This window comes from Neoarius graeffei, chromosome 1 (genome assembly GCF_027579695.1).
Source record: "Neoarius graeffei isolate fNeoGra1 chromosome 1, fNeoGra1.pri, whole genome shotgun sequence".
Lineage (NCBI taxonomy): Eukaryota > Metazoa > Chordata > Actinopteri > Siluriformes > Ariidae > Neoarius > Neoarius graeffei.
This window is the reverse complement of record NC_083569.1, coordinates 103,631,278-103,655,958: the sequence shown is the minus strand read 5'-3', so window position 1 is coordinate 103,655,958 and position 24,681 is coordinate 103,631,278. Positions and strand designations below refer to the sequence as shown.

At 41.3% G+C, this 24,681-nt stretch overlaps 2 protein-coding genes across 4 annotated transcripts in view; one reads left to right on the top strand and one right to left on the bottom strand.

The window, feature by feature from the left end:
• LOC132880299 (desmoglein-2-like protein) overlaps window positions 1-24,681 on the top strand; it is a 352,687-nt gene that overhangs the window by 134,248 nt on the left and 193,758 nt on the right. The window lies entirely within an intron of this gene.
• The window catches only part of LOC132879931 (desmoglein-2-like protein), a 123,315-nt gene continuing 118,442 nt past the window's right edge, over window positions 19,809-24,681 (bottom strand). For all 3 annotated transcript variants that reach the window (XM_060913758.1, XM_060913767.1, XM_060913775.1), the window contains one exon: window positions 19,809-20,251. In XM_060913758.1, coding sequence (XP_060769741.1) covers window positions 20,192-20,251 — 60 coding nt within the window. In that variant the 3' untranslated portion in view covers window positions 19,809-20,191. The remainder of the gene's footprint in view (window positions 20,252-24,681) is intronic.

Sequence of the window (24,681 nt, the reverse complement as noted above, 5' to 3'; positions counted from 1 at the left end):
TTATTTTGTGTTAAGTTTCACAGACTCAATGTTTAGGAAGCTGTGATGGTCAAGACAATTCAGAGTAAAGGAGACAACTTTATTCCCGCATCTGGCTCATCATTCAACACTGAATATTGACTGTTTACCTATCTGTCGAATCATGCCCACCTACACACACGCTTAGAGGACAGAATAATTCGCATCTTCCATTTTTTCTCTCCTGTTTCAAATTTGTATCCCACAATGCCTTGAGCAAATGGAGAAAGCCCACCACATGATGCATGATGTAGTATCTTGAATTGGGTCATGGTGAAGCAGGAAAAAATAGCAGAGAATTTAGGGCCATGTGGCCTTAAATTCATTAATTGTTCTGTTTTTTAAAAAACTATTAAAATTAGAAGTCTGTGATTTGAATTCAGTAGCTTTTGGTCCACTAAACAAAAATAATTGGGTGTCAGGGAAAATTCTTTTTATGACCTACACCTGAAAAATCTGAAAGGCAGTCTACCTTTAAGAAGCCCTTGAGTGAATATAAATTATTTAAAAAGGCATATAATTATTTCATACTGTTTCTAGAGAGCATCACAGGCTAACATTACCACCGGTAGATTTAAGTAATAACAGAATGATATTACAACAGTTTGATCACAAAATCCCGAAAATAAAAAGAGTAAACTTTGTACTCATTGAAGGATACCTTGAGTAGGATGGCCTACAAATTCAACCCCATGGTTCCTCCCTGGGATTGGAAGAAGTTCAGAAGCCTGGGAGCGTATTCATCCAGCTTGGACATGAACTTTGATTCCAGGTGCACCATTGTGATTCTATGAAACTCATTCTGGATCTGCATTTAAATAACCCAGGAACCTCTGAGAGAAGAGTCAAACTTGTCAGACATCATTACAGTAGGGCCAGCCTTAAAAAATTCTTTGTTGGTGGTAACCCAGTTGGGTGTTAAAAATAAATAAATAAATAAATAAATAAATAAATAAATAAAAATTGTGGGTGAAACATTTGTTGTAAAGAGAAAAAGAAAAAAAAAACTTTCAGGCCTGCCAAATGGCCCCTATCGTTCACCGTACCCGTATTGACTGTTGCCAAAACAAATACGTGTCACGCCTAGTGACTGGTCCATTTGACACAGTGAAAAGAAAGCTGCTGTCTCATTGGTTGTTCAGTGTGTTTGCTAAAATGCTGTCCAACAACCATGCCAACTGCAAGTTGTTTTTAATACCTTTACATACATTACATATTACAATACATTAAAAAAATATGCAATAAAGTGGTGTGCATTGATTGTTCTAAAACTTTCAAAAGTGTGTTCATAGAAAATGTAGACAAATATCAGATATTTGTATAGACGAGGATGCTGATCTAAGCAGGCCCGGCCCTTACCAATTTGACACCCTAGGCAAGATTTTAGGTGGCGCCCCCTCCCCAACACCAGTTAAAGCCACTGATAGTGTATCTATACTAACAAGAAATGGAATAGCTTTGTCTTAAAACATTCTTTTATTTAAACAAAAAAATTGCACGTTCAAAATACTTAATTAAAGGCATTAAATAAAGAAATTGCACATTCAAAATATTTAATACTGAATTAAAGAAACAAATACAAAATATTAACTGAATATATGAAACATAATATAAATGGCTTACATAAAGTATTACATTTACAGTACTCCCAAAATAAAAAATGTAAACAAGTGTTGTAATTCATAAATGCAATATAAATAAGGCATTACACAAAATAAGATATTAAAGAAACCAGTGTGCATGAAAAATACAAGGATTTAAATAAAAATAAAAAAAATATTAAATTGTGATATTAAAAAGACCTCTAGTGGTGTTTTTTGGTACTGCCTTCAACTTCAACTATTGAAAAACTAAATGGGGGGGGGGAATAAAAACTGTTGATATGTAACTATATGTGTATATGTTGATATTGTCTATAGTACAAGGGAAATACTAGTTTTACTATATGTTGATGTGTTGTGCTGCTTTCCTATTTTTTTTTCTCAGCACTTTGATGTCTGTCCTGTCTCTGTCCACGTATGGGAGAGTGAAAAACGTAATTTCAGCTCCTTTGTATGACTGGTGCATGTGAGGAAATTGACAATAAAATTAGCAGAAGGCAAATAATTAGTTAACTGATATAGCATGTGAGAATGCCAAGTTATGCTCTAACATTAATTATGTACGCTGATATAATGTTATCCATTGCTTTGCTGCATAGCCTAGAAAACAAGTGGTTAATGACGTTATCAATCATGGTTTTACAACAGAAAAATAATATCGACATCATCTTTACTGAGTGTGACATTACCTCTGTCTTTGTCGCGTTTTTCCTCCTCTTCTTTCCTTTTCTTTCTCCCCTGGGCTCCTGACAATTTTGGACGTTTTGACATTTTTTCAGCTTGCATTAAAGCACGACCATCCTCCCCAAGTAGTAGTCTAGCATATGTAAAGCCTGGTCGGACGAGAGGGGGCGCCTTGGGAAAGTAACAGGTCTATTAATAATAATAATAATAATAATAATAATAATAATAATAATAATAATTATTATTATTATTATTATTATTATTATTATTTACTGAATTCCTCACCACCCGTTCGGTGAGTTGCTTTTGTGTCTTCTTCCTTTACAGGAGAGAAAGTGTGCCATTTATGCTATTTGTAAAGAGAACACATCTGAGTGCTTGTTTCATTTCCCTGCAGTCTTGACGCACTGAGATTGTTTCTTGTTTTCAACGCGTTTATTATATTTTCCTCCAGGAAGCTCTTCGCAACATGGTTGCTTGAATGAGCTGCTAAACTGTCATTTTAATGAGAACACAGATCAACAAAGCAACTTTGTTTTATTTAAAAAAAAAAAAACGTTCCAGGCACCATTGGAATATCTCGCTGCGAAACGTGTTCGGTGCATAAAAGACCTTTACTTCAGCCCAGACTGCTCAACGACACCGACAGACTGCTCCAAGTGCAGCCATATTCAAAACAAGCAACAGATCTATGTCAGTTATCTACGTTATGCAAAAACACTCTTTAGCCAACAACACTTAGGCTATTACATGGCCAAAACAGAGAATAGCCGCGGATGCGCACTTGCGCGCCCGAAGACACACTATAGACAGGGCGAACCACTGTTGAGCGCTTATTGTTTCATGATTAATGGCCCTGTCACACTATAGCGTTTTGTTCGACGTTTGGTTGCGTTTTTAAAAATTTGAGAAACGCCGGGGAACATCGACGTTCTTCAAATTAAGTTTCTAGGTCAACGATGTTGTAACGTTCTTGTAACGCTTGGGTAACGCTCAGCCAACGTTCCCTCAGTGTCAGGCGACGTTTGTGGTCGAAAATAGCAGCAAAACCTAGCGTTCTCATAGCGTCCACAGCGCTTTGATAGCGTTATCATAGCGTTTGGGTAGCATCTGCCTTGCGTCCAGGTAACGTTCTCGACGTTTGTCCAGCGTCTAGCTGACGTTCTCGACGTTTCCAGAGCGTCTGCCTAGCATTCCTGTAGCGTTCGAGTAACACGTGGAGCGTTTGTGTGACGTTCCTGTTACGTTTCGCCAACCTGCGGCTGGACACGCAGTATAAAAGGGGGGGCTTTTGGCCAGAGTGCATCACTTCCATTTCAACCACCATTTCAACCAGGTTGTTGTGATGCATGAGAGCAGCAACAGCATACTGGTGTTTCTCTTGGTCTGTCATTGTTCTGAAGTCTTCACTCTGTGAAAGTTCCAACAGGACTGTCGGTGGCCTCTGCAAGCCCCTTTAAATATATTTCTGGCAAGTGCCTGCCAAATGCTCCTGAACGCTACCAGTAGGTTACAGGCGCGTTACAAGGATGCTACATGGACGTTACACAGACGCTGGAAAAATTCAGAACGCTGACAGACGTTAGAAAGATGTTGAAAGAGCGTTACATGAGCGTTAAGAACGCTCGGCGAACGCTGAAAAACGTTGGCGACACGCTGGACAGACGTTCGATGGACGTTACACAGGCGTTAGGCAAGCGTTACCCAAGCGCTAGGCACGCGCTGGACACTCGACCCTGATGGGCCGGCGTCCGCCTAGCGTCCAGGGAACGTCCTGACTTTCGAGTAACGTTCGAGTAACGCCCGCAAACTTTCGTGTAACGTTCCTCTAACGTGTAAGTAGCGTTTTGATAGAACGTCCTGAATTTTTGTGCACACCCAAAACTATTTTTCACCCTCAACGTTCGCCGACGTCCCTCGACGTTCCCCAACGTTTGCCGACGCTCGTCTAACTTTCTTGTAACTTTTTTCTAACGTTCTCGACGTTCCTCTGCGTTTCGCAACACGTTACTCGAACGCTGGTGAGAACGTCGTAGTGTGACAGGGCACTAACAACCACCACCACACCCCGCTTTTTTTGACAAATCGCACCCTGACTACATGCTTTGCTGTACAATTAAATTAGGCTAAGACATTATAATGCTGACTCGTTTTCAGAATAGTGGAAGTCATAATTTTTCTCCCCCCGTTTCTGCGCCCCTGGATGGACGCAGTGCCCTTAGCATTTGCTTATATTGCCTATGCCACGGGCCGGCTCTGGATCTAAGTCACGTACATGTTTTCATTCATACACATGGTACAAGGGGGAATGCAAGACCTACTGCCAGTGCTGATGAACTTGAGATTGACTTGACTTCTTAAGTTTCACATTTAACTCTGTAGTTGAGATGCAGTAACTGCTTCAGTTTTACTTTTTGCAGATATTACAATGTCATGCTGTATGTTATAGGTTTGTGACATTTGATACTTTAAAGTGATATATTTCTGTGTCAGACATTGATATATTTTTTTTTCTGGCCCTATGTAGTGTTAGAAAGATTATTGAAGTTATTCAGTGCAGATCTATAGTTTTTGACATTATATTAAATGGAGGGTTTGATTTAGATATCGAACTGTGTGTTGTGTGTCACATGTAAGTGACAGTTTGATACTTAAAGTAGTTCTAGAATTTTAGAACCCACTATTGATGAAAATGTAGTCTCATCTCATCTCATTATCTCTAGCCGCTTTATCCTTCTACAGGGTCGCAGGCAAGCTGGAGCCTATCCCAGCTGACTACGGGCGAAAGGCGGGGTACACCCTGGACAAGTCGCCAGGTCATCACAGGGCTAACACATAGACACAGACAACCATTCACACTCACACCTACGGTCAATTTAGAGTCACCAGTTAACCTAACCTGCATGTCTTTGGACTGTGGGGGAAACCGGAGCACCCGGAGGAAACCCACGCGGACACGGGGAGAACATGCAAACTCCACACAGAAAGGCCCTCGCCGGCCCCGGGGCTCGAACCCAGGACCTTCTTGCTGTGAGGCGACAGCGCTAACCACTACACCACCGTGCCGCCCTGAAAATGTAGTATAAGGGTATATATTCAATGTATGCAAATTAAAAATAAAAAATTTCCCCATCAAAGGGGTGTATTTGAGCGACAAAACCGAGCTTCTGGGAAGCATTTCCTAGAAATCTCAGTCGGGAGTCACGTGACCGATGACGTAGTAAATTGACCAGGATGGCAGCATCCAGTATAAACACAAGCGAACAAAAGTGAATCGTGTTCCAGTCGAGGTGAGTCGATGCACAACATTTTTTCTACTAAATCAGAGGTCTGGGCCGAAATGTGCGTCGTGATCAGCAGTATATTTGGGGCGAACTGATGGCGTTCAAGCGGCCTTTCCAACAACACGGAAATGACTGCAGCTGTCAAAGTCTGCTTTGTGTGCGTTCGGAGCTTGGGGAGAAGAAAAATGCGGGCCTGAATGGGGACAGTCACGGCTGTATCGTAGAAGTGCAAAGCAGGAACTCGTCCAGGGATCGTCTAGTTCTTGTTTAAAGAACCCTTTAATTGTCCTAAAGGTTCGGGAAGCTCGTTCAAAGCGCGCCTCAAGATTCTCCCATGGACTATAAAAACCACTTTTCCCTTTACACTCACCAGCATAAATATGTGCACTAGCCTTCAACTAGCACCAGTCTGCCCTCGTCCGCTTTACTTGCCGGTTCCACTCAGCGAGATCGTATCCATTATTCTTATCAGGATCAGGGAACTGATGCAGAGATACTCCGTCTTTGTTGGTTTTAGAACAGCTGTACGCGACACACTTTTTTACCATTCTTTAAATTCGTTTCTTAAGACAAGGATTTTTTAAGATGTTACCTGGCCAGCGGGAGTTTTCCCGGTGGGCCGGTGGTTCAGTGTGGGCCGGCGGAGAAAAAAAAAAAAAAAGCAGTTGCGCGCTGGCCTTTAATATGCTAAGCAATGTTAACAGTTTCTTTAAGAAACTGTTAACATTGCTTATTACAGTTAACATTGCTTATTACAGTTGCACGCTGGCCTTTAATATGATAAGCAATGTTAACAGTTTCTTAAAGAAACTGTTAACATTGCTTATCATATTAAAGGCCAGCGCGCAACTGCTTTTTTTTTTTTCTCCGCCGGCCCACACTGAACCACCGGCCCACCGGGAAAACTCCCGCTGGCCAGGTAACATCTTAAAAAATCCTTGTCTTAAGAAACGAATTTAAAGAATGGTAAAAAAGTGTGTCGCGTACAGCTGTTCTAAAACCAACAAAGACGGAGTATCTCTGCATCAGTTCCCTGATCCTGATAAGAATAATGGATACGATCTCGCTGAGTGGAACCGGCAAGTAAAGCGGACGAGGGCAGACTGGTGCTAGTTGAAGGCTAGTGCGCACATTTATGCTGGTGAGTGTAAAGGGAAAAGTGTTTTTTATAGTCCATGGGAGAATCTTGAGGCACGCTTTGAAGTTTATCGCCGAAACTGTCAAGGTAACATCTTAAAAAAATCCTTGTCTTAAGAAACGAATTTAAAGAATAGTTTCAATAGGTAGACATAATGAACTTTCACTACACACTTTTTTACCATCGTATACAGTGGAAATAATCCGTAGATCCGCGAATTGTCACTCACAGTCACAGTATGTACAGGCAGTGAGCTGTCTAGCTTGTCAATTTACTACGTCATCGGTCACGTGATCGCGGCGCGACGTTTTGCTCGTGGGCTATTGCAGAAAATCCTCTATAAAATCATAACGGATAAACATTTTTTAGTGATTTTTTTTTGTAATATACTACAAATATTAGTATTCATCGTTACAGGCAAAGGCAATTTTCAAATTCTAGAACTACTTTAACCTAACCTGCATGTCTTTGGACTGTGGGGGAAACCAGAGCACCCGGAGGAAACCCACGCAGACACGGGGAGAACATGCAAACTCCGCACAGAAAGGCCCTCGCCGGCCACGGGGCTCAAACCCGGACCTTCTTGCTGTGAGGCGACAGCGCTAACCACTACACCACCATGCCGCCCTAGATTTTAGATGAAATATAAATAATAACAAATTAGAATAACTAATGAAATAACAAGTGTAAATAGTTGCCATGGTCATAGTTAACATAATCCTACAGAGAGACTTTAGAGACCTGTGTGAGGTATTTGTGCAACGACAGGAATAAAATTAGTATATGGCACTGAAACAGGAAACATAAAAACAAAATGCAACAGTGGATGTGCAGGTCTTGGTCACATGGTGCAACATGCAAATTAAAGTGTTGATCAAGTTGCAAACATTTTGAAGATATTTTTATTGAAGTTGTAATTAAAACACCAAATATTTTAATCAGATTCTTTGAACATTTTGTAACATGACTTACAAAATGTGACCTTTTCATTTTGAATGAAAAATACATTGGTGATATAACACAGTGGTGCAAAGATTTGAAGTTTATCTTCAAGTGGTGAAAATATTTTTCAACACGAGAAGATAAACTTCATACCTTTGCACCACCGTGTAATATTCTTTTTATTATGTAGACATGTCCACACAAAAAAATATGCAAGTTAATCAAAAGCATTTTAATTCTGAATTGGTTTGCCATGTAGACAACGTGCGTCAAGTCAGAGGGAAAACACTGAGATGAAATCATCGATATCCTCAAGAGTGAAGATGTTGGAAAATATATTACTCAGGTCTGGGATGTATTTTGTATGAAAAATACAAGTTTTTCAATACGAGACGATAAACTTCATATCTTCAAGCCAACATGTGATTTTCTTTTAATTACATAGACGCATTCACAAACAAAAAGTACCCAAATTTATCAAAACAATTAATCAATTTCCTCATGAGTGAGGATATTGGAAAATATGTGACTCCAGTCCCAGATGTAGTTCGTATGAAAAATACGAGTGTCTATATCCCAGTAAATCACTCTTCTCTGGATGATAAAAACTAATCTGACATAAACTTGTTCTGATACCATAGCACTGTTGAATTCCTAAATCTGATTATTCAAAAGGTGATTAATTTTCTCTATCAACAATGCTTGCTGAAATAATAAATAGATTAAATTTGTCATTAAGGGCGGCACGGTGGTGTAGTGGTTAGCGCTGTCGCCTCACAGCAAGAAGGTCCTGGGTTCGAGCCCCAGGGCCGGCGAGGGCCTTTCTGTGCAGAGTTTGCATGGTTTCCGCGTGGGTTTCCTCCGGGTACTCCGGTTTCCCCCACAGTCCAAAGACATGCAGGTTAGGTTAACTGGTGACTCTAAATTGACTGTGAGTGTGAATGGTTGTCTGTATCTATGTGTCAGCCCTGTGATGACCTGGCGACTTGTCCAGGGTGTACCCCGCCTTTCGCCTGTAGTCAGCTGGGATAGGCTCCAGCTTGCCTGCGACCCTGTAGAAGGATAAAGCGGCTAGAGATAATGAGATGAGATGAGAATTTGTCATTATTTGACAAAGAAAACCATATACTCATTGATATGGTGAAGGAAGCTTTTGTTTAACATTTGATAATATGAAAAGCTGTTTGTGTTTTACTAACTTCAAGAAAGGATGCTAAATGGAACAGCTGTATATAGCTGCTATAACATGAGTGATAACAGGAACTAACTTTGTCCCAAGGATGTTCTACTCGGGTTGACCTGATGCATAAGCAAGCGATGTGCCTGTTTAGGACCCCTGTGGCCACCAGAGGGCCCCAAGAGCACTTGAAATGTCTCACAAGAGAACATGAAATGTTTTTGTGTGTGTGACATATGATGTCAATGGTAATCATACAACACGCAATATTATATTAACAGGCTGGCTAGCTAATACTTCTGGTTTAATTGACTCCTGCTGCCTCAGTCAGAGCTGGTGTCATGTTCATGTGCATGCACACTGGAATGGACATCAAATCAAATCAAATCAAGTTTATTTGTACAGCGCTTTTAACAATAAACATTGTCGCAAAGCAGCTTTACAGAATTTGAACGACTTAAAACATGAGCTAATTTTATCCCTAATCTATCCCCAATGAGCAAGCCTGTGGCGACGGTGGCAAGGAAAAACTCCCTCAGACGACAAGAGGAAGAAACCTCGAGAGGAACCAGACTCAAAAGGGAACCCATCCTCATTTGGGCAACAACAGACAGCCTGATTATAATATTAGCAGTTTTAACAGGTATAACCCTCAACTGTCCTCATGGGGCCGTCCTTCACAGGAGTGGGGCGATAAAACTCCGACCAGACACAGGGCACCAGGATGGATCAAGCAGGTCCGAGGGGCAGAAGAGGCCAGCATCTCAATCCCAGGATCAACATGTAACTCAGAGGGACAGATGGGGGGGGAGAGAAAGAAAACACGTTGTTAGGTATGCCCTAAAAATGACAAGTATTAAATCTGTGTGGTAGGCTCGCAGAGACGAGAGTCTTTACATCAGGCATGACGCACAATGGCATGTTAATATGGTAAAAAATATATCATGACCTGCTCTGGCTGGATGCTTGATTGGGTGATGGGAGCACACTCCTCAGCAATGATGAGATGCAGATGGGACCCTTAGGCCTGGCCAAGACAATTCAGTTACATTTCACCGGGTCTGGGACATGCGACAGAACGTCTGACGGCCGATTCCCTGCAGGCTACGATAGCCAGTCGAGGTCCCCACCGTCTCCACCAAAAGATTTCCTGTTGACTCCATGTAACTCAGAGGGACAGATTTGGGGTGGGGGGGGGAAGAGAAAGAAAACACAGGTGGTTAGGTATGCCCAATGTCACCTGAATAAGTAGGAACAGTATACATATTGCACCGAGTACAAGCAGGGACTCCGGCAACTAACTATGACAGCATAACTAAAAGGAGAGAGCCAGAAGGTAACACAGGCATGAGGGAGCCCCGGGACATAAAGCAGCCAGCCACTGCACCGTCAACAAACTCGAGTGAGCAAGCGAGTGGGGACTGACAGCATCCATACATCCCAGTTTACCAAAACACTCTATGTCTGAGGACCCTCCAGATCTACTCCTTTACCTCATAAACACCATTAACAAAAGGCTTGACTAAACAGATATGTTTTCAGCCTAGACTTAAATGCTGAGACTGTGTCTGATTCCCGAACATTACTTGGAAGGCTGTTCCATAACAGTGGGGCTTTGTAAGAAAAGGCTCTGCCCCCTGATGTAGCCTTCACTATACGAGGTACCAGCAGATAGCCTGCACCTTTTGATCTAAGTAGGCATGGCGGGTCATAGAGGAGCAGAAGTTCACTCAGGTACTGTGGTGCGAGACCATTTAGTGCTTTAAAGGTCAATAGTAGTATTTTATAATCAATACGAAATTTGATTGGGAGCCAATGCAGTGTGGATAAGACAGGCGTGATGTGGTCATATTTTCTAGTTCTAGTAAGGACTCTTGCTGCGGCATTTTGAACTAACTGGAGCTTGTTTATGCACTTATTGGAACATCCAGACAGTAAGGCATTACAATAATCCAACCTGGAGGTAACGAAAGCATGGACTAGTTTTTCTGCATCATGCAATGACATTAAATTTCTTATCTTTGCAATATTTCTGAGATGAAAGAAAGCTATCCGGGTGATGTTATCAATGTGAGTTTCGAATGAAAGACTGGGGTCAATAATCACTCCGAGGTCTTTTACTGCTGCACGTGAAGAAACAGAAAGGCCATCCAGAGTTACTGTGTAATCAGAAAACTTACTTCTAGCTGTATGTGGTCCTAGCACAAGTACTTCAGTCTTGTCAGAGTTAAGCAGAAGGAAATTTATAAGCATCCAGTGTCTAATGTCCTTAACACATTCCTCAATTTTATTAAGCTGGTGTCTCTCATCAGGTTTTACAGAGACATACAACTGTGTGTCATCAGCATAACAGTGGAAACTAATACAATGTTTACGAATAATATCGCCCAGAGGTAACATATATAGAGAAAAAAGCAGTGGACCCAAGACAGAACCTTGTGGAACACCAAACTTTACATTTTGCATTTACATTTGCATTTTGATGCAAGCACAGTCAGTCAGACTTATGTCAGGTAACAGTCCTCTCCTCTGAATTGATGGAAAAAGCAGTAAAAAAGTAATGTTGTAAAAAAGGACATATACATGTGGAGAAGCGAAAAGAAGGAAGAAGAATGTTCAGTTATCATTTTAAGCTAATTTTTAATTAGTTAGCAAAATATAACAGTAGTGAGATTCTCCCTCATTTCTCTGGCTAGCTAGTTAAAATTAACTTGTTGCTGGGTATATATTTCTGTAATGAAAATAACCTTCTGTTCCAGACACGTGTGAATGATCAAGCATTGACAATAATCGATATTATTAGCAGCACCAAGGCAGTGGGGGATTGATCGGTTTTGATGTGTCTGTACTGAAGGAGGTTGAATTGACAAAGTATGATTTAGGAATGTAGACATCTGCCACCCAGGCGATTCTTCCTTATGGATCCAGGAACAACAGTCACTGACGCAGACACAGCTGTTCAGAGATGTTTCTCAGTTTATTGTAGGACAAACATGAGTATATATCCAAATTCAAGAGTGTTGTAGCTAAATGATTGGAAGATGGGATTTATGAAGCCAGGTTATCTGTGTATGACAAAGTAAGATCAATGGATGATGGAACATTACATCACTGGCCAGAATAACCTCATGGAAACAGAGAGCAGATGTGTGAGTGAAGTTAAATCTCAAGGATTTAACTAGCCAAAACAAGTACCAATCAGAACAGCCTGTACCAGTTTCAAGCATGCCAAACATGTTTCTCTGTCAGGGGCCCCCAATTCAAACTCTGCTTTGGACCCTAGCTTGGGCTGGTACTGCATTGTGCAACATTTAGATGTAACTATAAACAGATAAATGTTAACTTAAAAGGTGTAATCATTGGAAATAGGAAAGTAAGAATAACTCTACTTTGCATCAGGCTGCATCATATCATAGCTGGATACAGTGGTGCTTGAAAGTATGCGAACCCTTTAGAATTTTCTACATTTCTGCATAAATATGAGCTAAAACATCATGAGATTTTCACACAAGTCCTAAAAGTAGATAAAGAGAACCCAGTTAAACAAATGAGACAAAAATATTATACTCGGTCATTTATTTATTGAGGAAAATGATCCAATATTACATACCTGTGAGTGGCAAAAGTATGTGAACCTTTGCTTTCAGTATCTGGTGTGACCCCCTTGTGCAGCAATAATTGCAACTAAACGTTTCCGGTAACTGTTGATCAGTCCTGCACACCGGCTTGGAGGAATTTTAGCCCGTTCCTCCGTACAGAACAGCTTCAACTCTGGGATGTTGGTGGGTTTCCTCACATGAACTGCTCGCTTCAGGTCCTTCCACAACATTTCGATTGGGTTAAAGTCAGGACTTTGACTTGGCCATTCCAAAACATTAATTTTATTCTTCTTTAACCATTCTTAGGTAGAACGACTTGTGTACTGAGGGTCGTTGTCTTCCTGAATGACCCACCTTCTCTTGAGATTCAGTTCATGGACAGATGTCCTGACATTTTCCTTTAGAATTTGCTGGTATAATTCAGAATTCATTGTTCCATCAATCATGGCAAGCCGTCCTGGCCTAGTTCCAGCAAAACAGGCCTGAACCATGATACTACCACCACCATGTCTCACAGGTGGGATAAGGTTCTTATGCTGGAATGCAATGTTTTCCTTTCTCCAAACATAATGCTTCTCCTTTAAATCAAAAAGTTCTATTTTGTTCTCATCCGTCCACAAAACATTTTTCCAATAGCCTTCTGGCTTGCACATGTGATCTTTAGCAAACTGCAGATGAGCAGCAATGTTCTTTTTGTCGAGCAGTGGCTTTCTCCTTGCAACCCTGCCATGCACACCATTGTTGTTCTGTGTGTTCTCCTGATGGTGGACTCATGAACATTAACATTAGCCAATGTGAGAGAGGCCTTCAGTTGCTTAGAAGTTACCCTGGGGTCCTTTGTGACCTTGCTGACGACCGTATTACATGCCTTGCTCCTGGAGTGATCTTGGTTGGTTGACCACTCCTTGGGAGGGTAACAATGGTCTTGAATTTCCTCCATTTGTACACAATCTGTCGCACTGTGGATTGGTGGAGTCCAAACTCTTTAGAGATGGTTTTGTAACCTTTTCCAGCCTGATGAGCATCAGCAATGCTTTTTCTGAGGTCCTCAGCAATCTCCTTTGTTCGTCAGCTGGATGAGCTAAAAATTCTAGCACATTTCCAGTTCTCAGGTTAAAATGGTTCAGAAATTGTGTTTAATAATTTAACACAATTATGAAGTCATACTTGACACGAACAATGCTTTCATATGTTCAACAAGTCACATATATCTGTCACCATCACACATCTTCATACCTTGGAATTCTTTAAAATGACTGTGGTGTTTTCATATGCCGTGATGAAAGCTAAGGCAACTATCCATCCATCCATTATCTGTAGCCGCTTATCCTGTTCTACAGGGTTGCAGGCAAGCTGGAGCCTATCCCAGCTGACTATGGGCGAGAGGCAGGGTACACCCTGGACAAGTCGCCAGGTCATCGCAGGGCTGACACACAGACACAAACAACCATTCACATTCAAACCTATGGTCAATTTAGAGCCACCAGTTAGCCTAACCTGCGTGCCTTTGGACTGTGGGGAAAACCGGAGCACCCAGTGGAAACCCACACAGACACGAGGAGAGCATGCCAACTCCACACAGAAAGGCCCTTCTCAGCCGCTGGGCTCGAACCCAGGACCTTCTTGCCGTGAGGTGACAGTGCTAACCACTACACCACTGTGCTAAAGCAACTACTGTGTCTCGCTACTTGTGTTGCTTGACCTTAGTGCAGCATTTGATACCATTGATCATTCCATTCTTCTGGATAGACTAGAAAATGTTGTGGGAGTTAAGGGAATGGCCCTCTCCTGGCTCAGGTCTTATCTAACTGATCGTTATCAGTATGTTGATATAAATGGTGATATTTCTAGACGTACCGAGGTAAAGTTTGGTGTTCCACAAGGTTCTGTCTTGGGTCCACTGCTTTTTTCTCTAAATATGTTACCTCTGGGCGATATTATTCGTAAACATTGTATTAGTTTCCACTGTTATGCTGATGACACACAGTTGTATGTCTCTGCAAAATCTGATGAGAGACACCAGCTTAATAGAATTGAGGAATGTGTTAAGGACATTAGACACTGGATGCTTATTAATTTCCTTCTGCTTAACTCTGACAAGACTGAAGTACTTGTACTAGGACCACATACAGCTAGAAGTAAGTTTTCTGATTACACAGTAACTCTGGATGGCCTTTCTGTTTCTTCACGTGCAGCAGTAAAAGACCTTGGAGTGATTATTGACCCCAGTCTTTCATTCGAAACTCACATTGATAACATCACCCAGATAGCTTTCTTTCATCTCAGAAATATTGCAAAGATAAGAAATTTAATGTCATTGCATGATGCAGAAAAACTAGTCCATGCTTTCATTACCTCCAGGTTGGATTATTGTAATGCCTTACTGTCTGGATGTTCCAATAAGTGCATAAACAAGCTCCAGTTAGTTCAAAATGCAGCAGCAAGAGTCCTTACTAGAACTAGAAAATATGACCACATCACGCCTGTTTTATCCACACTGCATTGGCTCCCAATCAAATTTCGTATTGATTATAAAATACTACTATTGACCTTTAAAGCACTAAATGGTCTCGCACCACAGTACCTGAGTGAACTTCTGCTCCTCTATGACCTGCCACGCCTACTTAGATCAAAAGGTGCAGGCTATCTGCTGGTACCTCGTATAGTGAAGGCTACATCAGGGGGCAGAGCCTTTTCTTACAAAGCCCCACTGTTATGGAACAGCCTTCCAAGTAATGTTCAGGAATCAGACACAGTCTCAGCATTTAAGTCTAGGCTGAAAACATATCTGTTTAGTCAAGCCTTTTGTTAATGGTGTTTATGAGGTAAAGGAGTAGATCTGGAGGGTCCTCAGACATAGAGTGTTTTGGTAAACTGGGATGTATGGATGCTGTCAGTCCCCACTCGCTTGCTCACTCGAGTTTGTTGACGGTGTAGTGGCTGGCTGCTTTATGTCCCGGGGCTCCCTCATGCCTGTGTTACCTTCTGGCTCTCTCCTTTTAGTTATGCTGTCATAGTTAGTTGCCGGAGTCCCTGCTTGTACTCGGTGCAATATGTATACTGTTCCTACTTATTCAGGTGACATTGGGCATACCTAACCACCTGTGTTTTCTTTCCCTCCCCCCCACCCCAAATCTGTCCCTCTGAGTTACAGGGAGTCAACAGGAAATCTTTTGGTGGAGAGGGTGGAGACCTCGACTGGCTATCGTAGCCTGCAGGGAATCGGCCATCAGACATTCTGTCGCATGTCCCAGACCCGGTGAAATGTAACTGAATTGTCTTGGCCAGCTCTAAGGGTCCCATCTGCATCTCATCATTGCTGAGGAGTGTGCTCCCATCACCCAATCAAGCATCCAGCCAGAGCAGGTCATGATATATTTTACCATATTAACATGCCATTCTTGTGTGTTATGCCTGATGTAAAGACTCTCGTCTCTGCGAGCCTACCACACAGATTTAATACTTGGCATTTTTAGGGAATACCTAACAATGTGTTTTCTTTCTCTCTCTCTCCCCCCCCCCCCCCCCCCAATCTGTCCCTCTGAGTTACATGTTGATCCTGTGATTGAGATGCTGGCCTCTTCTGCCCCTCGGACCTGCTTGATCCATCCTGGTGCCCTGTGTCTGGTCGGAGTTTTATCACACTGCTCCTGTGAAGGACGGCCCCATGAGGACAGTTGAGGGTTATACCTGTTAAAACTGTTAATATTATAGTCAGGCTGTCTTGAACGTTCTTATCTTTCGTAGAAAAACTGTTTTCAAATTCGAAAGAAGACAGAGCATGGCTTCCTGTTTATTCTGGCACATGAAGAGATATTTAGCACACTTACAGCACAAATTTACCCAGGTCAGATACCAAAAGCACACAATCTTGCAATCTATTTTCATTACTGGGTTAGAAATATAAAAGTAACAGAGAAACAATCAATCAAATAATCAAAACTCACTATCTGTTATCTGAAGTGAGAAATAAACTGATGATACATGTAATGGTTGATACACATCTAAGTTACAGGAAATACACATCAGGATATCAAAACCTCCTAAAAAGCCTGTCCTGATCATTCTTAGTGATGGATATTCAAGCTGAATACTCGAACACACTGCCACTACAAACAATTTCCCAATTACTCAATCCTGATTAAACTTTTATAACAAACAGCCTCACAGATATGTGACATTATTTGACTAATTATGCCCATCTCTCTCAATTAAATCATGGATCTTGAAAAATTGTTCATGTTTCTCTTTATTAAGTGTAAATTTGATGATCTGGTTAATCAGGTTTGTGGGATGTTCTTCACAGAACAAACGGCTGAATCATGAAAATATGGGTCTGCACGTAGAATGTTGAGCATCTTTGTCAAGGCATTAGGAGGTGGAGCTTGACTGGAAACTTTTCTCGACAACTGAAACCCTTTCCTCTGTCATCTCTTTGTGAGTGCTACCATTTGACACAATAAACAGGGACACATCTTACTGTGACATTGAAAGGGCACTTGGGATAACTGATGCATTTCCAAAAGCCATGATCCCTCCACTTTCCCCTTGGGCCTTCATACTCTGATTCTTGTTGATGCTGGAGTGCGAGAAGCTCTGCACCACATGTAGAGGCTCCATGCTGTCTACAACCTGAAGGGTACCAGAAATAGTGCCCTGAGGCTCAGGGTGGCCTGAGAACCCATGCACCACTGTGCCTCCAATACCTGGATCCACCAGCACTTTAGTATGTGCTTGCTGCAACCCCAGCCTGGGAAGGGTGTACTGGGCAGCCATTACCATGTTGGTACCCTCTTTCTCCACCAGCACCACATTGCGTTCTTGAACACCTGGTACTGGACCAGAAGCCAAAAAAAGGGTGGGATGTTGTTGTTCCACCACATACATAGGGGTAAGGGAAACGTAGACAGGTGGCTGCTGTACGAGCAGCGTTTGGCCTATGGTGGTTGCTGATGTGGTGCCTCCACTGATAATACTCTCTCTATAATTTGTAGTTTGGGCATTTTGCATAGTAGAGGAGTAGCTGGATGCAGAGATGGAGGGCGCCTTACTGTGGACACCACCAACAGCTTCTTCTACTTTGAAACCCACTTGTGAACTGGATGAGACCATTTTGGGAGGCATGGAAGTGGAGCTGGCCTCGAATTCAATGGCTGAGCCACAGCAAATCTCAGCAAGCCTTTTGAACTGAGGTCCGAGGTCATCAAGGAAATCCAGATCATCTTCATCATCTATATAGTCACAGAGGTCCTCTAAGGAGCCTGTGACTGAGTTGCAGGTTTCATCATGAAACCTCAGCAGCTGGTATTCAGGAGCCTCCTGCTTCACTATATCCAGTGTTTTCTGCAACAACACACAGGACATCAGAACTCAACACTGCTAAACTATGTCTCATTCACACAGCAGATAACAACTACATTTACACTCAAAATAAGATCAGATTGGTCCAGCTGGAGAGTAAAAAAGAAAACACAACACCAACTTCATCAGTCAACCTGTCAGACCAAAGAAATTCTTTGTAGGCTTCAATCAAATAGCAGGATATGAAAAGAAACCCTTAAAAAGTTTTTGGAGGTTCTTTTCATGGAATTTAATTCTTTTTTTGCATCTTTTGTAGATGTAAAAAGACACCTTCAGAAATTTTTTTTTAAATGTATTCGCAGCGTTTGTGTATATGTGAAAACTAATATTCCACCTGAATCCTTTGCCATAAAGTGAAATTAAATGTTATGAAGGCATAGTCTTATCTCTAGAAGAACACATTTCGAGAGACAACCTTTCAAAAACTTGGCAGTGAATTATGGTGAGATTGAGCACAAACAGGGTAGCACTGTAATAGAGTAGGTAGCATTGGGCCCTCACAGCTCCTGAGATTCCCACTGAGTTTTCCATGTTTTTGCCCATGTAGCTGTCCTGCTGGTTCTCTCTTTTTTTTCCCTCCTACCTCTTTAAACCACATGCTGGTAGGTGGAATGTCTATTCTAAATTGTTCCTAGGTGTGAATAAGTATGTGATTTGAGTGTGTGCATGGTGGCCTCGGATGGAATGGTGTTCCATTCAGGGTGTATTTATGCCTCACACCCAGGCTCCAAATCCACTGTGATCCATACCAGGATGGAGTGCTTATTGAAGATGAATGAATGAATGAATGAATGAGTGTGAACAACACACTCTGCCAACAGACACTCTCTAAATCTCAACTCAATTTCCAATCAAGACACAATTTCTCAGCCATCTTGGATTACAGTGTGTATATGTTTGTGGTTATACACTGCCACTACTTTGAGATCATGTCTGCACTGTGAGACTAATTAATGCATAACATGCAGTTATTCTGTATTAAGGTTCTGTTCTCTTTTGGGTTGTGAAAAAATACAAACCTTTACAAAGTAGTTGCCGAACAAGGTCTCGGTTAAAGCCATGCTTTCAAGGGTGTCCACTGTAACATTTTCAGAATGTCTTCCATTTACAATTGCATTTTCAACATAGGCACCCTCATACTGGTTGACATGCCGCTGGTGATTTATGTATTGCACTTCAGATTCCCGTCTATACTTTCTCCAGTTTTCAGTTGTGTTGGGGTTCACCCCAGTCAGAGACCCCGATTCCTTCGTGGGCCACCCTCGGCCGAGGATGAGAATGATCAGGTCGAGAGAAAACAGACAAGGAATCAGAGATTCACATGCCAGTTTATTCGCACAGTCACTTCGTCAAAGATGAAAGATTACAAACACCTTTTATAACAAATCATAATCTCTCCAAACGGCTATTGTGTCTGTCAAATGTGTGTGTGTTTGTATGTGACCTCAGAGAGGGGTGTGTGTGTGTAATGGGTGTGCGTCTATGTAGAAGTGGGTAATGATCTTGAATCAATCATAATATAAAAACATATTTCTGATGACAGTAAGGTACAGATAGATAAATATTATGGTTAGAGCATGGAATGTCTAAACACAGATAATGTATAGTCTACGGAGTCTATTCAGAGAAGGTCAAAGACATTAGTTTGCACAGAAAGGATCTAATAATTTAACATAATTTCTTAACACATGAATGTGTGTTAAGTCAGTAAATTACATCCTGATTTCATCAACATAAGCAAAATAACAGATAACAATATGTCTTTAATAATGCTAAAACAAGGAATGTTATAAGAAAATAAACATAAAAATAAGAACAACTTAACCACAAGAACAATGAGAATATGTCTGAAAGAGAGAGAACAATTAAACAACTAACAGGTTAATTAACTAAATTAGGTTAATGCTTTTAAACTAAAAACCCTTAGAATCATAAGATCTTAATTATAATTATAATGTCATTATGAAACTAATCTAGAACTATAAAACTAACATTAATCACGGAATGCATTCATTAATTACGGGATCCAAATCACTACCATAGTATATTTCAATATATTTCAGTATATTTCATAGCTTTTATGAAGCTATGACCTAGGTTTCAACTGAATGAATTAACATGAACTTTAATTCTACCATTTCAGAGCGTGTGTGAGTCGATCTGACACTAAAACAGACCTTCAGACACTTCTCTGTTCAAAATACACATTCATATCAAAGAATAAACAAAATGTTCCAAAACAATGTCCAGCCGGACTCAGGTCGTTTCAACTAATATAATTTTGACACAGAATAAGCCAAGAATTAATACTTAACTAAACTTACATATATCTACATATATCTTGATTTAACCTACTGATAATAAAATTTGACCTAACAAGTTGTTTGTCATTGAGCTTCGAATTTCCCGCTGCTGTCAATGGGTCTCTGAGATCGCAGTGGTAGTTCCTGAGGAAAGAGGGAGATAGAACACTGCAGTTTACCATGTAATTTTGGTCGGATTTCAACAACACTTACACAGCTAGAATTAAAACATAATAATAATCTACATTGTAAACATAGTCAGTTCTTTCAAGAGCAATTACACTCTCCTGGACTCCCAGTGATGGATGTCTTTGGCACGGTTGATATCCAAAAACTTTTAACCATGAGGCAAGTTGCATTACTTACAGCACTTTGCCCCTGGGTGGTGTGGTCTGTGAATTAGCAATAATCCTCCAGACAAGCTTCTCGTCCTGAATTTGGTTACTTTGTTTGTCTAGATCCCATGTGAGTCGATCATGGATATGTGGGTGGTGCTAAAGATAGTGTACAACATCAAACTGTCTAATGCAGCCACAGACATAATGATTAATGTCTCTGTCTGAAAATCACATATCTACCATCACAAAAAAAGTAGAAAGCTAGTAGTGACTGAAACTTTCTTCCTCTTTTCAACAGTCTTTTTTCTGGTTAACTCAAGAAGCAACATCTTAGTTTTAAGCAGCCATTTAATGTTTTGTTTTTATTGCTTTACACATAGTAATGTTTACCATTTGCTATGTAGCTTGAACATATTGATCCTTGTGATCAAAATAAAATCTGCCATCTTCAAGGGCAAATCCTGTTTGGCTTCCTATTTATTATTTGTGATCTTAAAGAATGCCCACAGCAAAAAATAAACATTTTACACAAATGCATTTTGACTACCCTGTATTGTCACACTGCGTTGCATAAAGCAGTGCTTTAAAATTCTTTTGTGTTCCTGCGCACTCAAGGGTGCAGCCATATTGCCAGTGTCAAAGGTCAGCTTGACATAGTACTGTTGATCGGTTTCTTGTATCTTAGTTGGGTTGCTGCTCCCGACACCGCAATATAGCCGGATGTACAAAACATTTTTGAAAAACAGCAGTGTAAAGCTTCTGGTTGCAAAAATAACAAACATCATAAGGGAAAGCATTTTTTCTGTCTTCTATTGCTGACAACCGAGCAACATTGTCGACTTGCTAAACAGTGGCGACACAATTTGGGAACAGGCCACACTTTAGAAACCCTCTTCTTTGGGAGAAATTCTGTTGGTTGCGAGGAGCATTTTGAGCCTGATCGCTTTGAAAAGAATCTACAGGCCGAGTCCTTGGGCTACGCAGGTCGTGCTAGACTCAAACCTGATGCTGTGCCAACAATATTCCGACACTATCCACAGAAAAAGGATTCAGGCCATGCAAGCCAATAAACTAGAATAGTATAGACATTCAATGTATGTATGTATGTATGTATGTATGTATTTAGGCACTGGCTAAAAGTGGAGCTCCCAAGGAATGTAAAATGTCTCATCTCATCTCCTCTAGCCACTTTATCCTTCTACAGGGTCACAGGCAAGCTGGAGCCTATCCCAGCTGACTACGGGCGAAAGGCGGGGTACACCCTGGACAAGTCGCCAGGTCATCACAGGGCTGACACATAGACACAGACAACCATTCACACTCACATTCACACCTACGCTCAATTTAGAGTCACCAGTTAACCTAACCTGCATGTCTTTGGACTGTGGGGGAAACCAGAGCACCCGGAGGAAACCCACGCGGACACGGGGAGAACATGCAAACTCCGCACAGAAAGGCCCTCGCCGGCCCCAGGGCTTGAACCCAGGACCTTTTTGCTGTGAGGCGACAGCGCTAACCACTACACCACCGTGCCGCCCGAATGTAAAATGTGTTAATAATAATTAACAATTAGTTCAACTTATATAACGCCTTTCTCACACCCAAGGTCACTTAATTACAAAAAAAAAAAAAAAAATCCACCAAAAAAGGGTCAGGGTGCAATTCCAATGGTGTAGCTACCCACAGTCCCACCAGAAGGTGCAACGAAAGTAAATCCCACATGGCCTGCATAGCCGCTGCGACGCCACCAGGCAACATTGCCCAGAATACCATGCCATAGATCCACAAAGTGAGCACAGAAGCACCGCCACACAGAGCACTTATGTCCCAAACCATCTGCACAGCTACCACAACGCCACTGGGAAACATTGCTCGGAACACCGTACCAAGCACAGAAGCATTGCCACACAGAGTGCTGGACAACCCTGATGTTAAAAGAGCAATGAGCTCACTACAGTCCACAGCAAGTAGCACAGGCATCACCCATAGCGGACCAAGACCTGAAGGAAACCGACACCCAAAACTAGGTCTGGAGCTACATCCCAACCGGCAGACAAACCATTCAAACAAAGAACATTCAAACAAACATCAAACTATAGTGTTAGAAAATAATTCTTATTATTTTGTAAAATGCAGATTTAAAAATAAGCACTGGATAAAAAAAACATCTATCTTACATAAAGATCTAAATTTCATTGTCTGGTGCTCCACGCTTTATTCCGCTCTGCTATAAACTCGCACTCGGCTTCAAGCTGTCATTAGCCTATATTTAGACCAAATAAACAAACAATTGTGGCACATTGCATGTCTATACCTGTATTCACACAGTAAGTAAGTAGATAGATATATCACTAGCATGAGATGAAAGAACTCAATGACTGTGCCTGTATTGTATCACATAAAAGGTCGTGGTCTTTACAACAAACACATTCAATATCAGTTTTCTGCTTGGCACACTTTCCACATCATCACCAGATAGCTGCTGAACCCTTTTTCCTGCCTTCCCAACTTTGCACTTGCAAAGCACCACGGATTTCATCATGAGAATCATCTGATGATTTGCTGCTGAAATCATTTACCAGATGCTGTTTGTTCTTTTTCTGAGGTTCATACAGATATCCGGTTTCTCCACTGTCCATACTGACTTGAAGAATACTCTTTTTCAACTGACTAAATCCAGGCTTACAAATATGTTTACATTGGCTACACTTCACTTCTGGTACCTGGCTATCAACAAATTTATCACATCCTGGAAGCTATATTGGTTGCCCATGTACAATAAAACTTAACCTTTTTTTTTTTGGACTTTTAAGCTTATGATAGCTAATCAGGTGGCTGCACTTGTGTACATTATTAATAACCCCATTTCCAGAAAAGTTGGGATATTTTCCAAAATGCACTAAAAACAAAGATCTGTGATTTGTTATTTCACAATGCACAAAATGCTTACCACGATCCTTTCCTCTCTCCCAACTTTTTTTTTTTTGAGTGTGTTGCAAGCATCAAATTCTAACTTCATTTATATTTACAAAATACAATTAAGTTGGTCAATAAAACTATTGAAAATATTTTCTTTGTACTTTTGTCAGTTAAATAAAGTAGGGCAGCACAGGGAACGAGCTACCAAATCTGCAATTAAGAGTCAACTACAGCTGACATACCAGAAGTTAAATAAATGTTGGCTTGTGAAGTAAATTTTCTGTTATCCCTTTGAATAAAGATGCAAGCAGGCACAAACTTGGAGGAGGGAAGAGGAAGGTTTGATTGAAACTTCAGGTTCATACCCAGGTTCATACCAACGACTCCTTCAGGATAGCTCCTTACTGGATAGAATGAAACTCACCACGGATCAGATTTGCACCCTGCTTGACCTCTGCCTGACTACCACTTATTTCCAGTTTAATGAAAGTTTCTACAGACAGAAGCATGGATGCACCATGGGATCACCAGTGTCCCCTATTGTGGCCAATTTATACATGGAGGAAGTGGAACATATAGCTTTGACCACTTTTGCAGGAGTTGCTCCCAGCCATTGGTTTAGATACGTGGATGATACCTGGGTTTAAATCAAAATCCAGGAGGTGGAAGCTTTCTCGAAACACATCAATGCAGTGGATAGCAACATTAACTTCACTCGGGAGGATGTCCGTGGGAATAATGTAGCCTTCTTGGATTGTGATGTACACATTAGACAAGACAGAAGCCTTAGTATCGAGGTCTACCGGAAACCCCCACACACAGACCAGTACCTACTTTTCGACTCTCACCACCCACTGGAACATAAATTGGGGGTCATTAGGACCTTGCAACACAGGGCTCAGAACATTCCTACAACATTAGAGGGAAAAGAGAAGGAGCAGAATCATATCAAGAAAGCACTTCAGAATTGCGGTTATCCCAACTGGGCTTTCCTAAAGAGCATAAAAAGGAACATAACTGACAAGGATGATAACAGGAACAAACGCAAGAACATTGTCATTCCCTACATTTCTGGTCTATCTGAGAAACTCAGGAGGATCTTCTACAAACACAACATTCCGGTACATTTCAGACCCAGTAACACCTTGAAGCAGAAACTGGTCCACCCTAAGGACAGAATACCCAGACACAAACAGGACAACGTAGTGCAGGGGTGTCAAACCTGATCCATAAAGGGCCGTGTGGCTGCAGGTTTTCATTCCAGCCATGCAGCAGCACCCTGATTTGGCTTATTCAATCAACTGACACACCCACCCT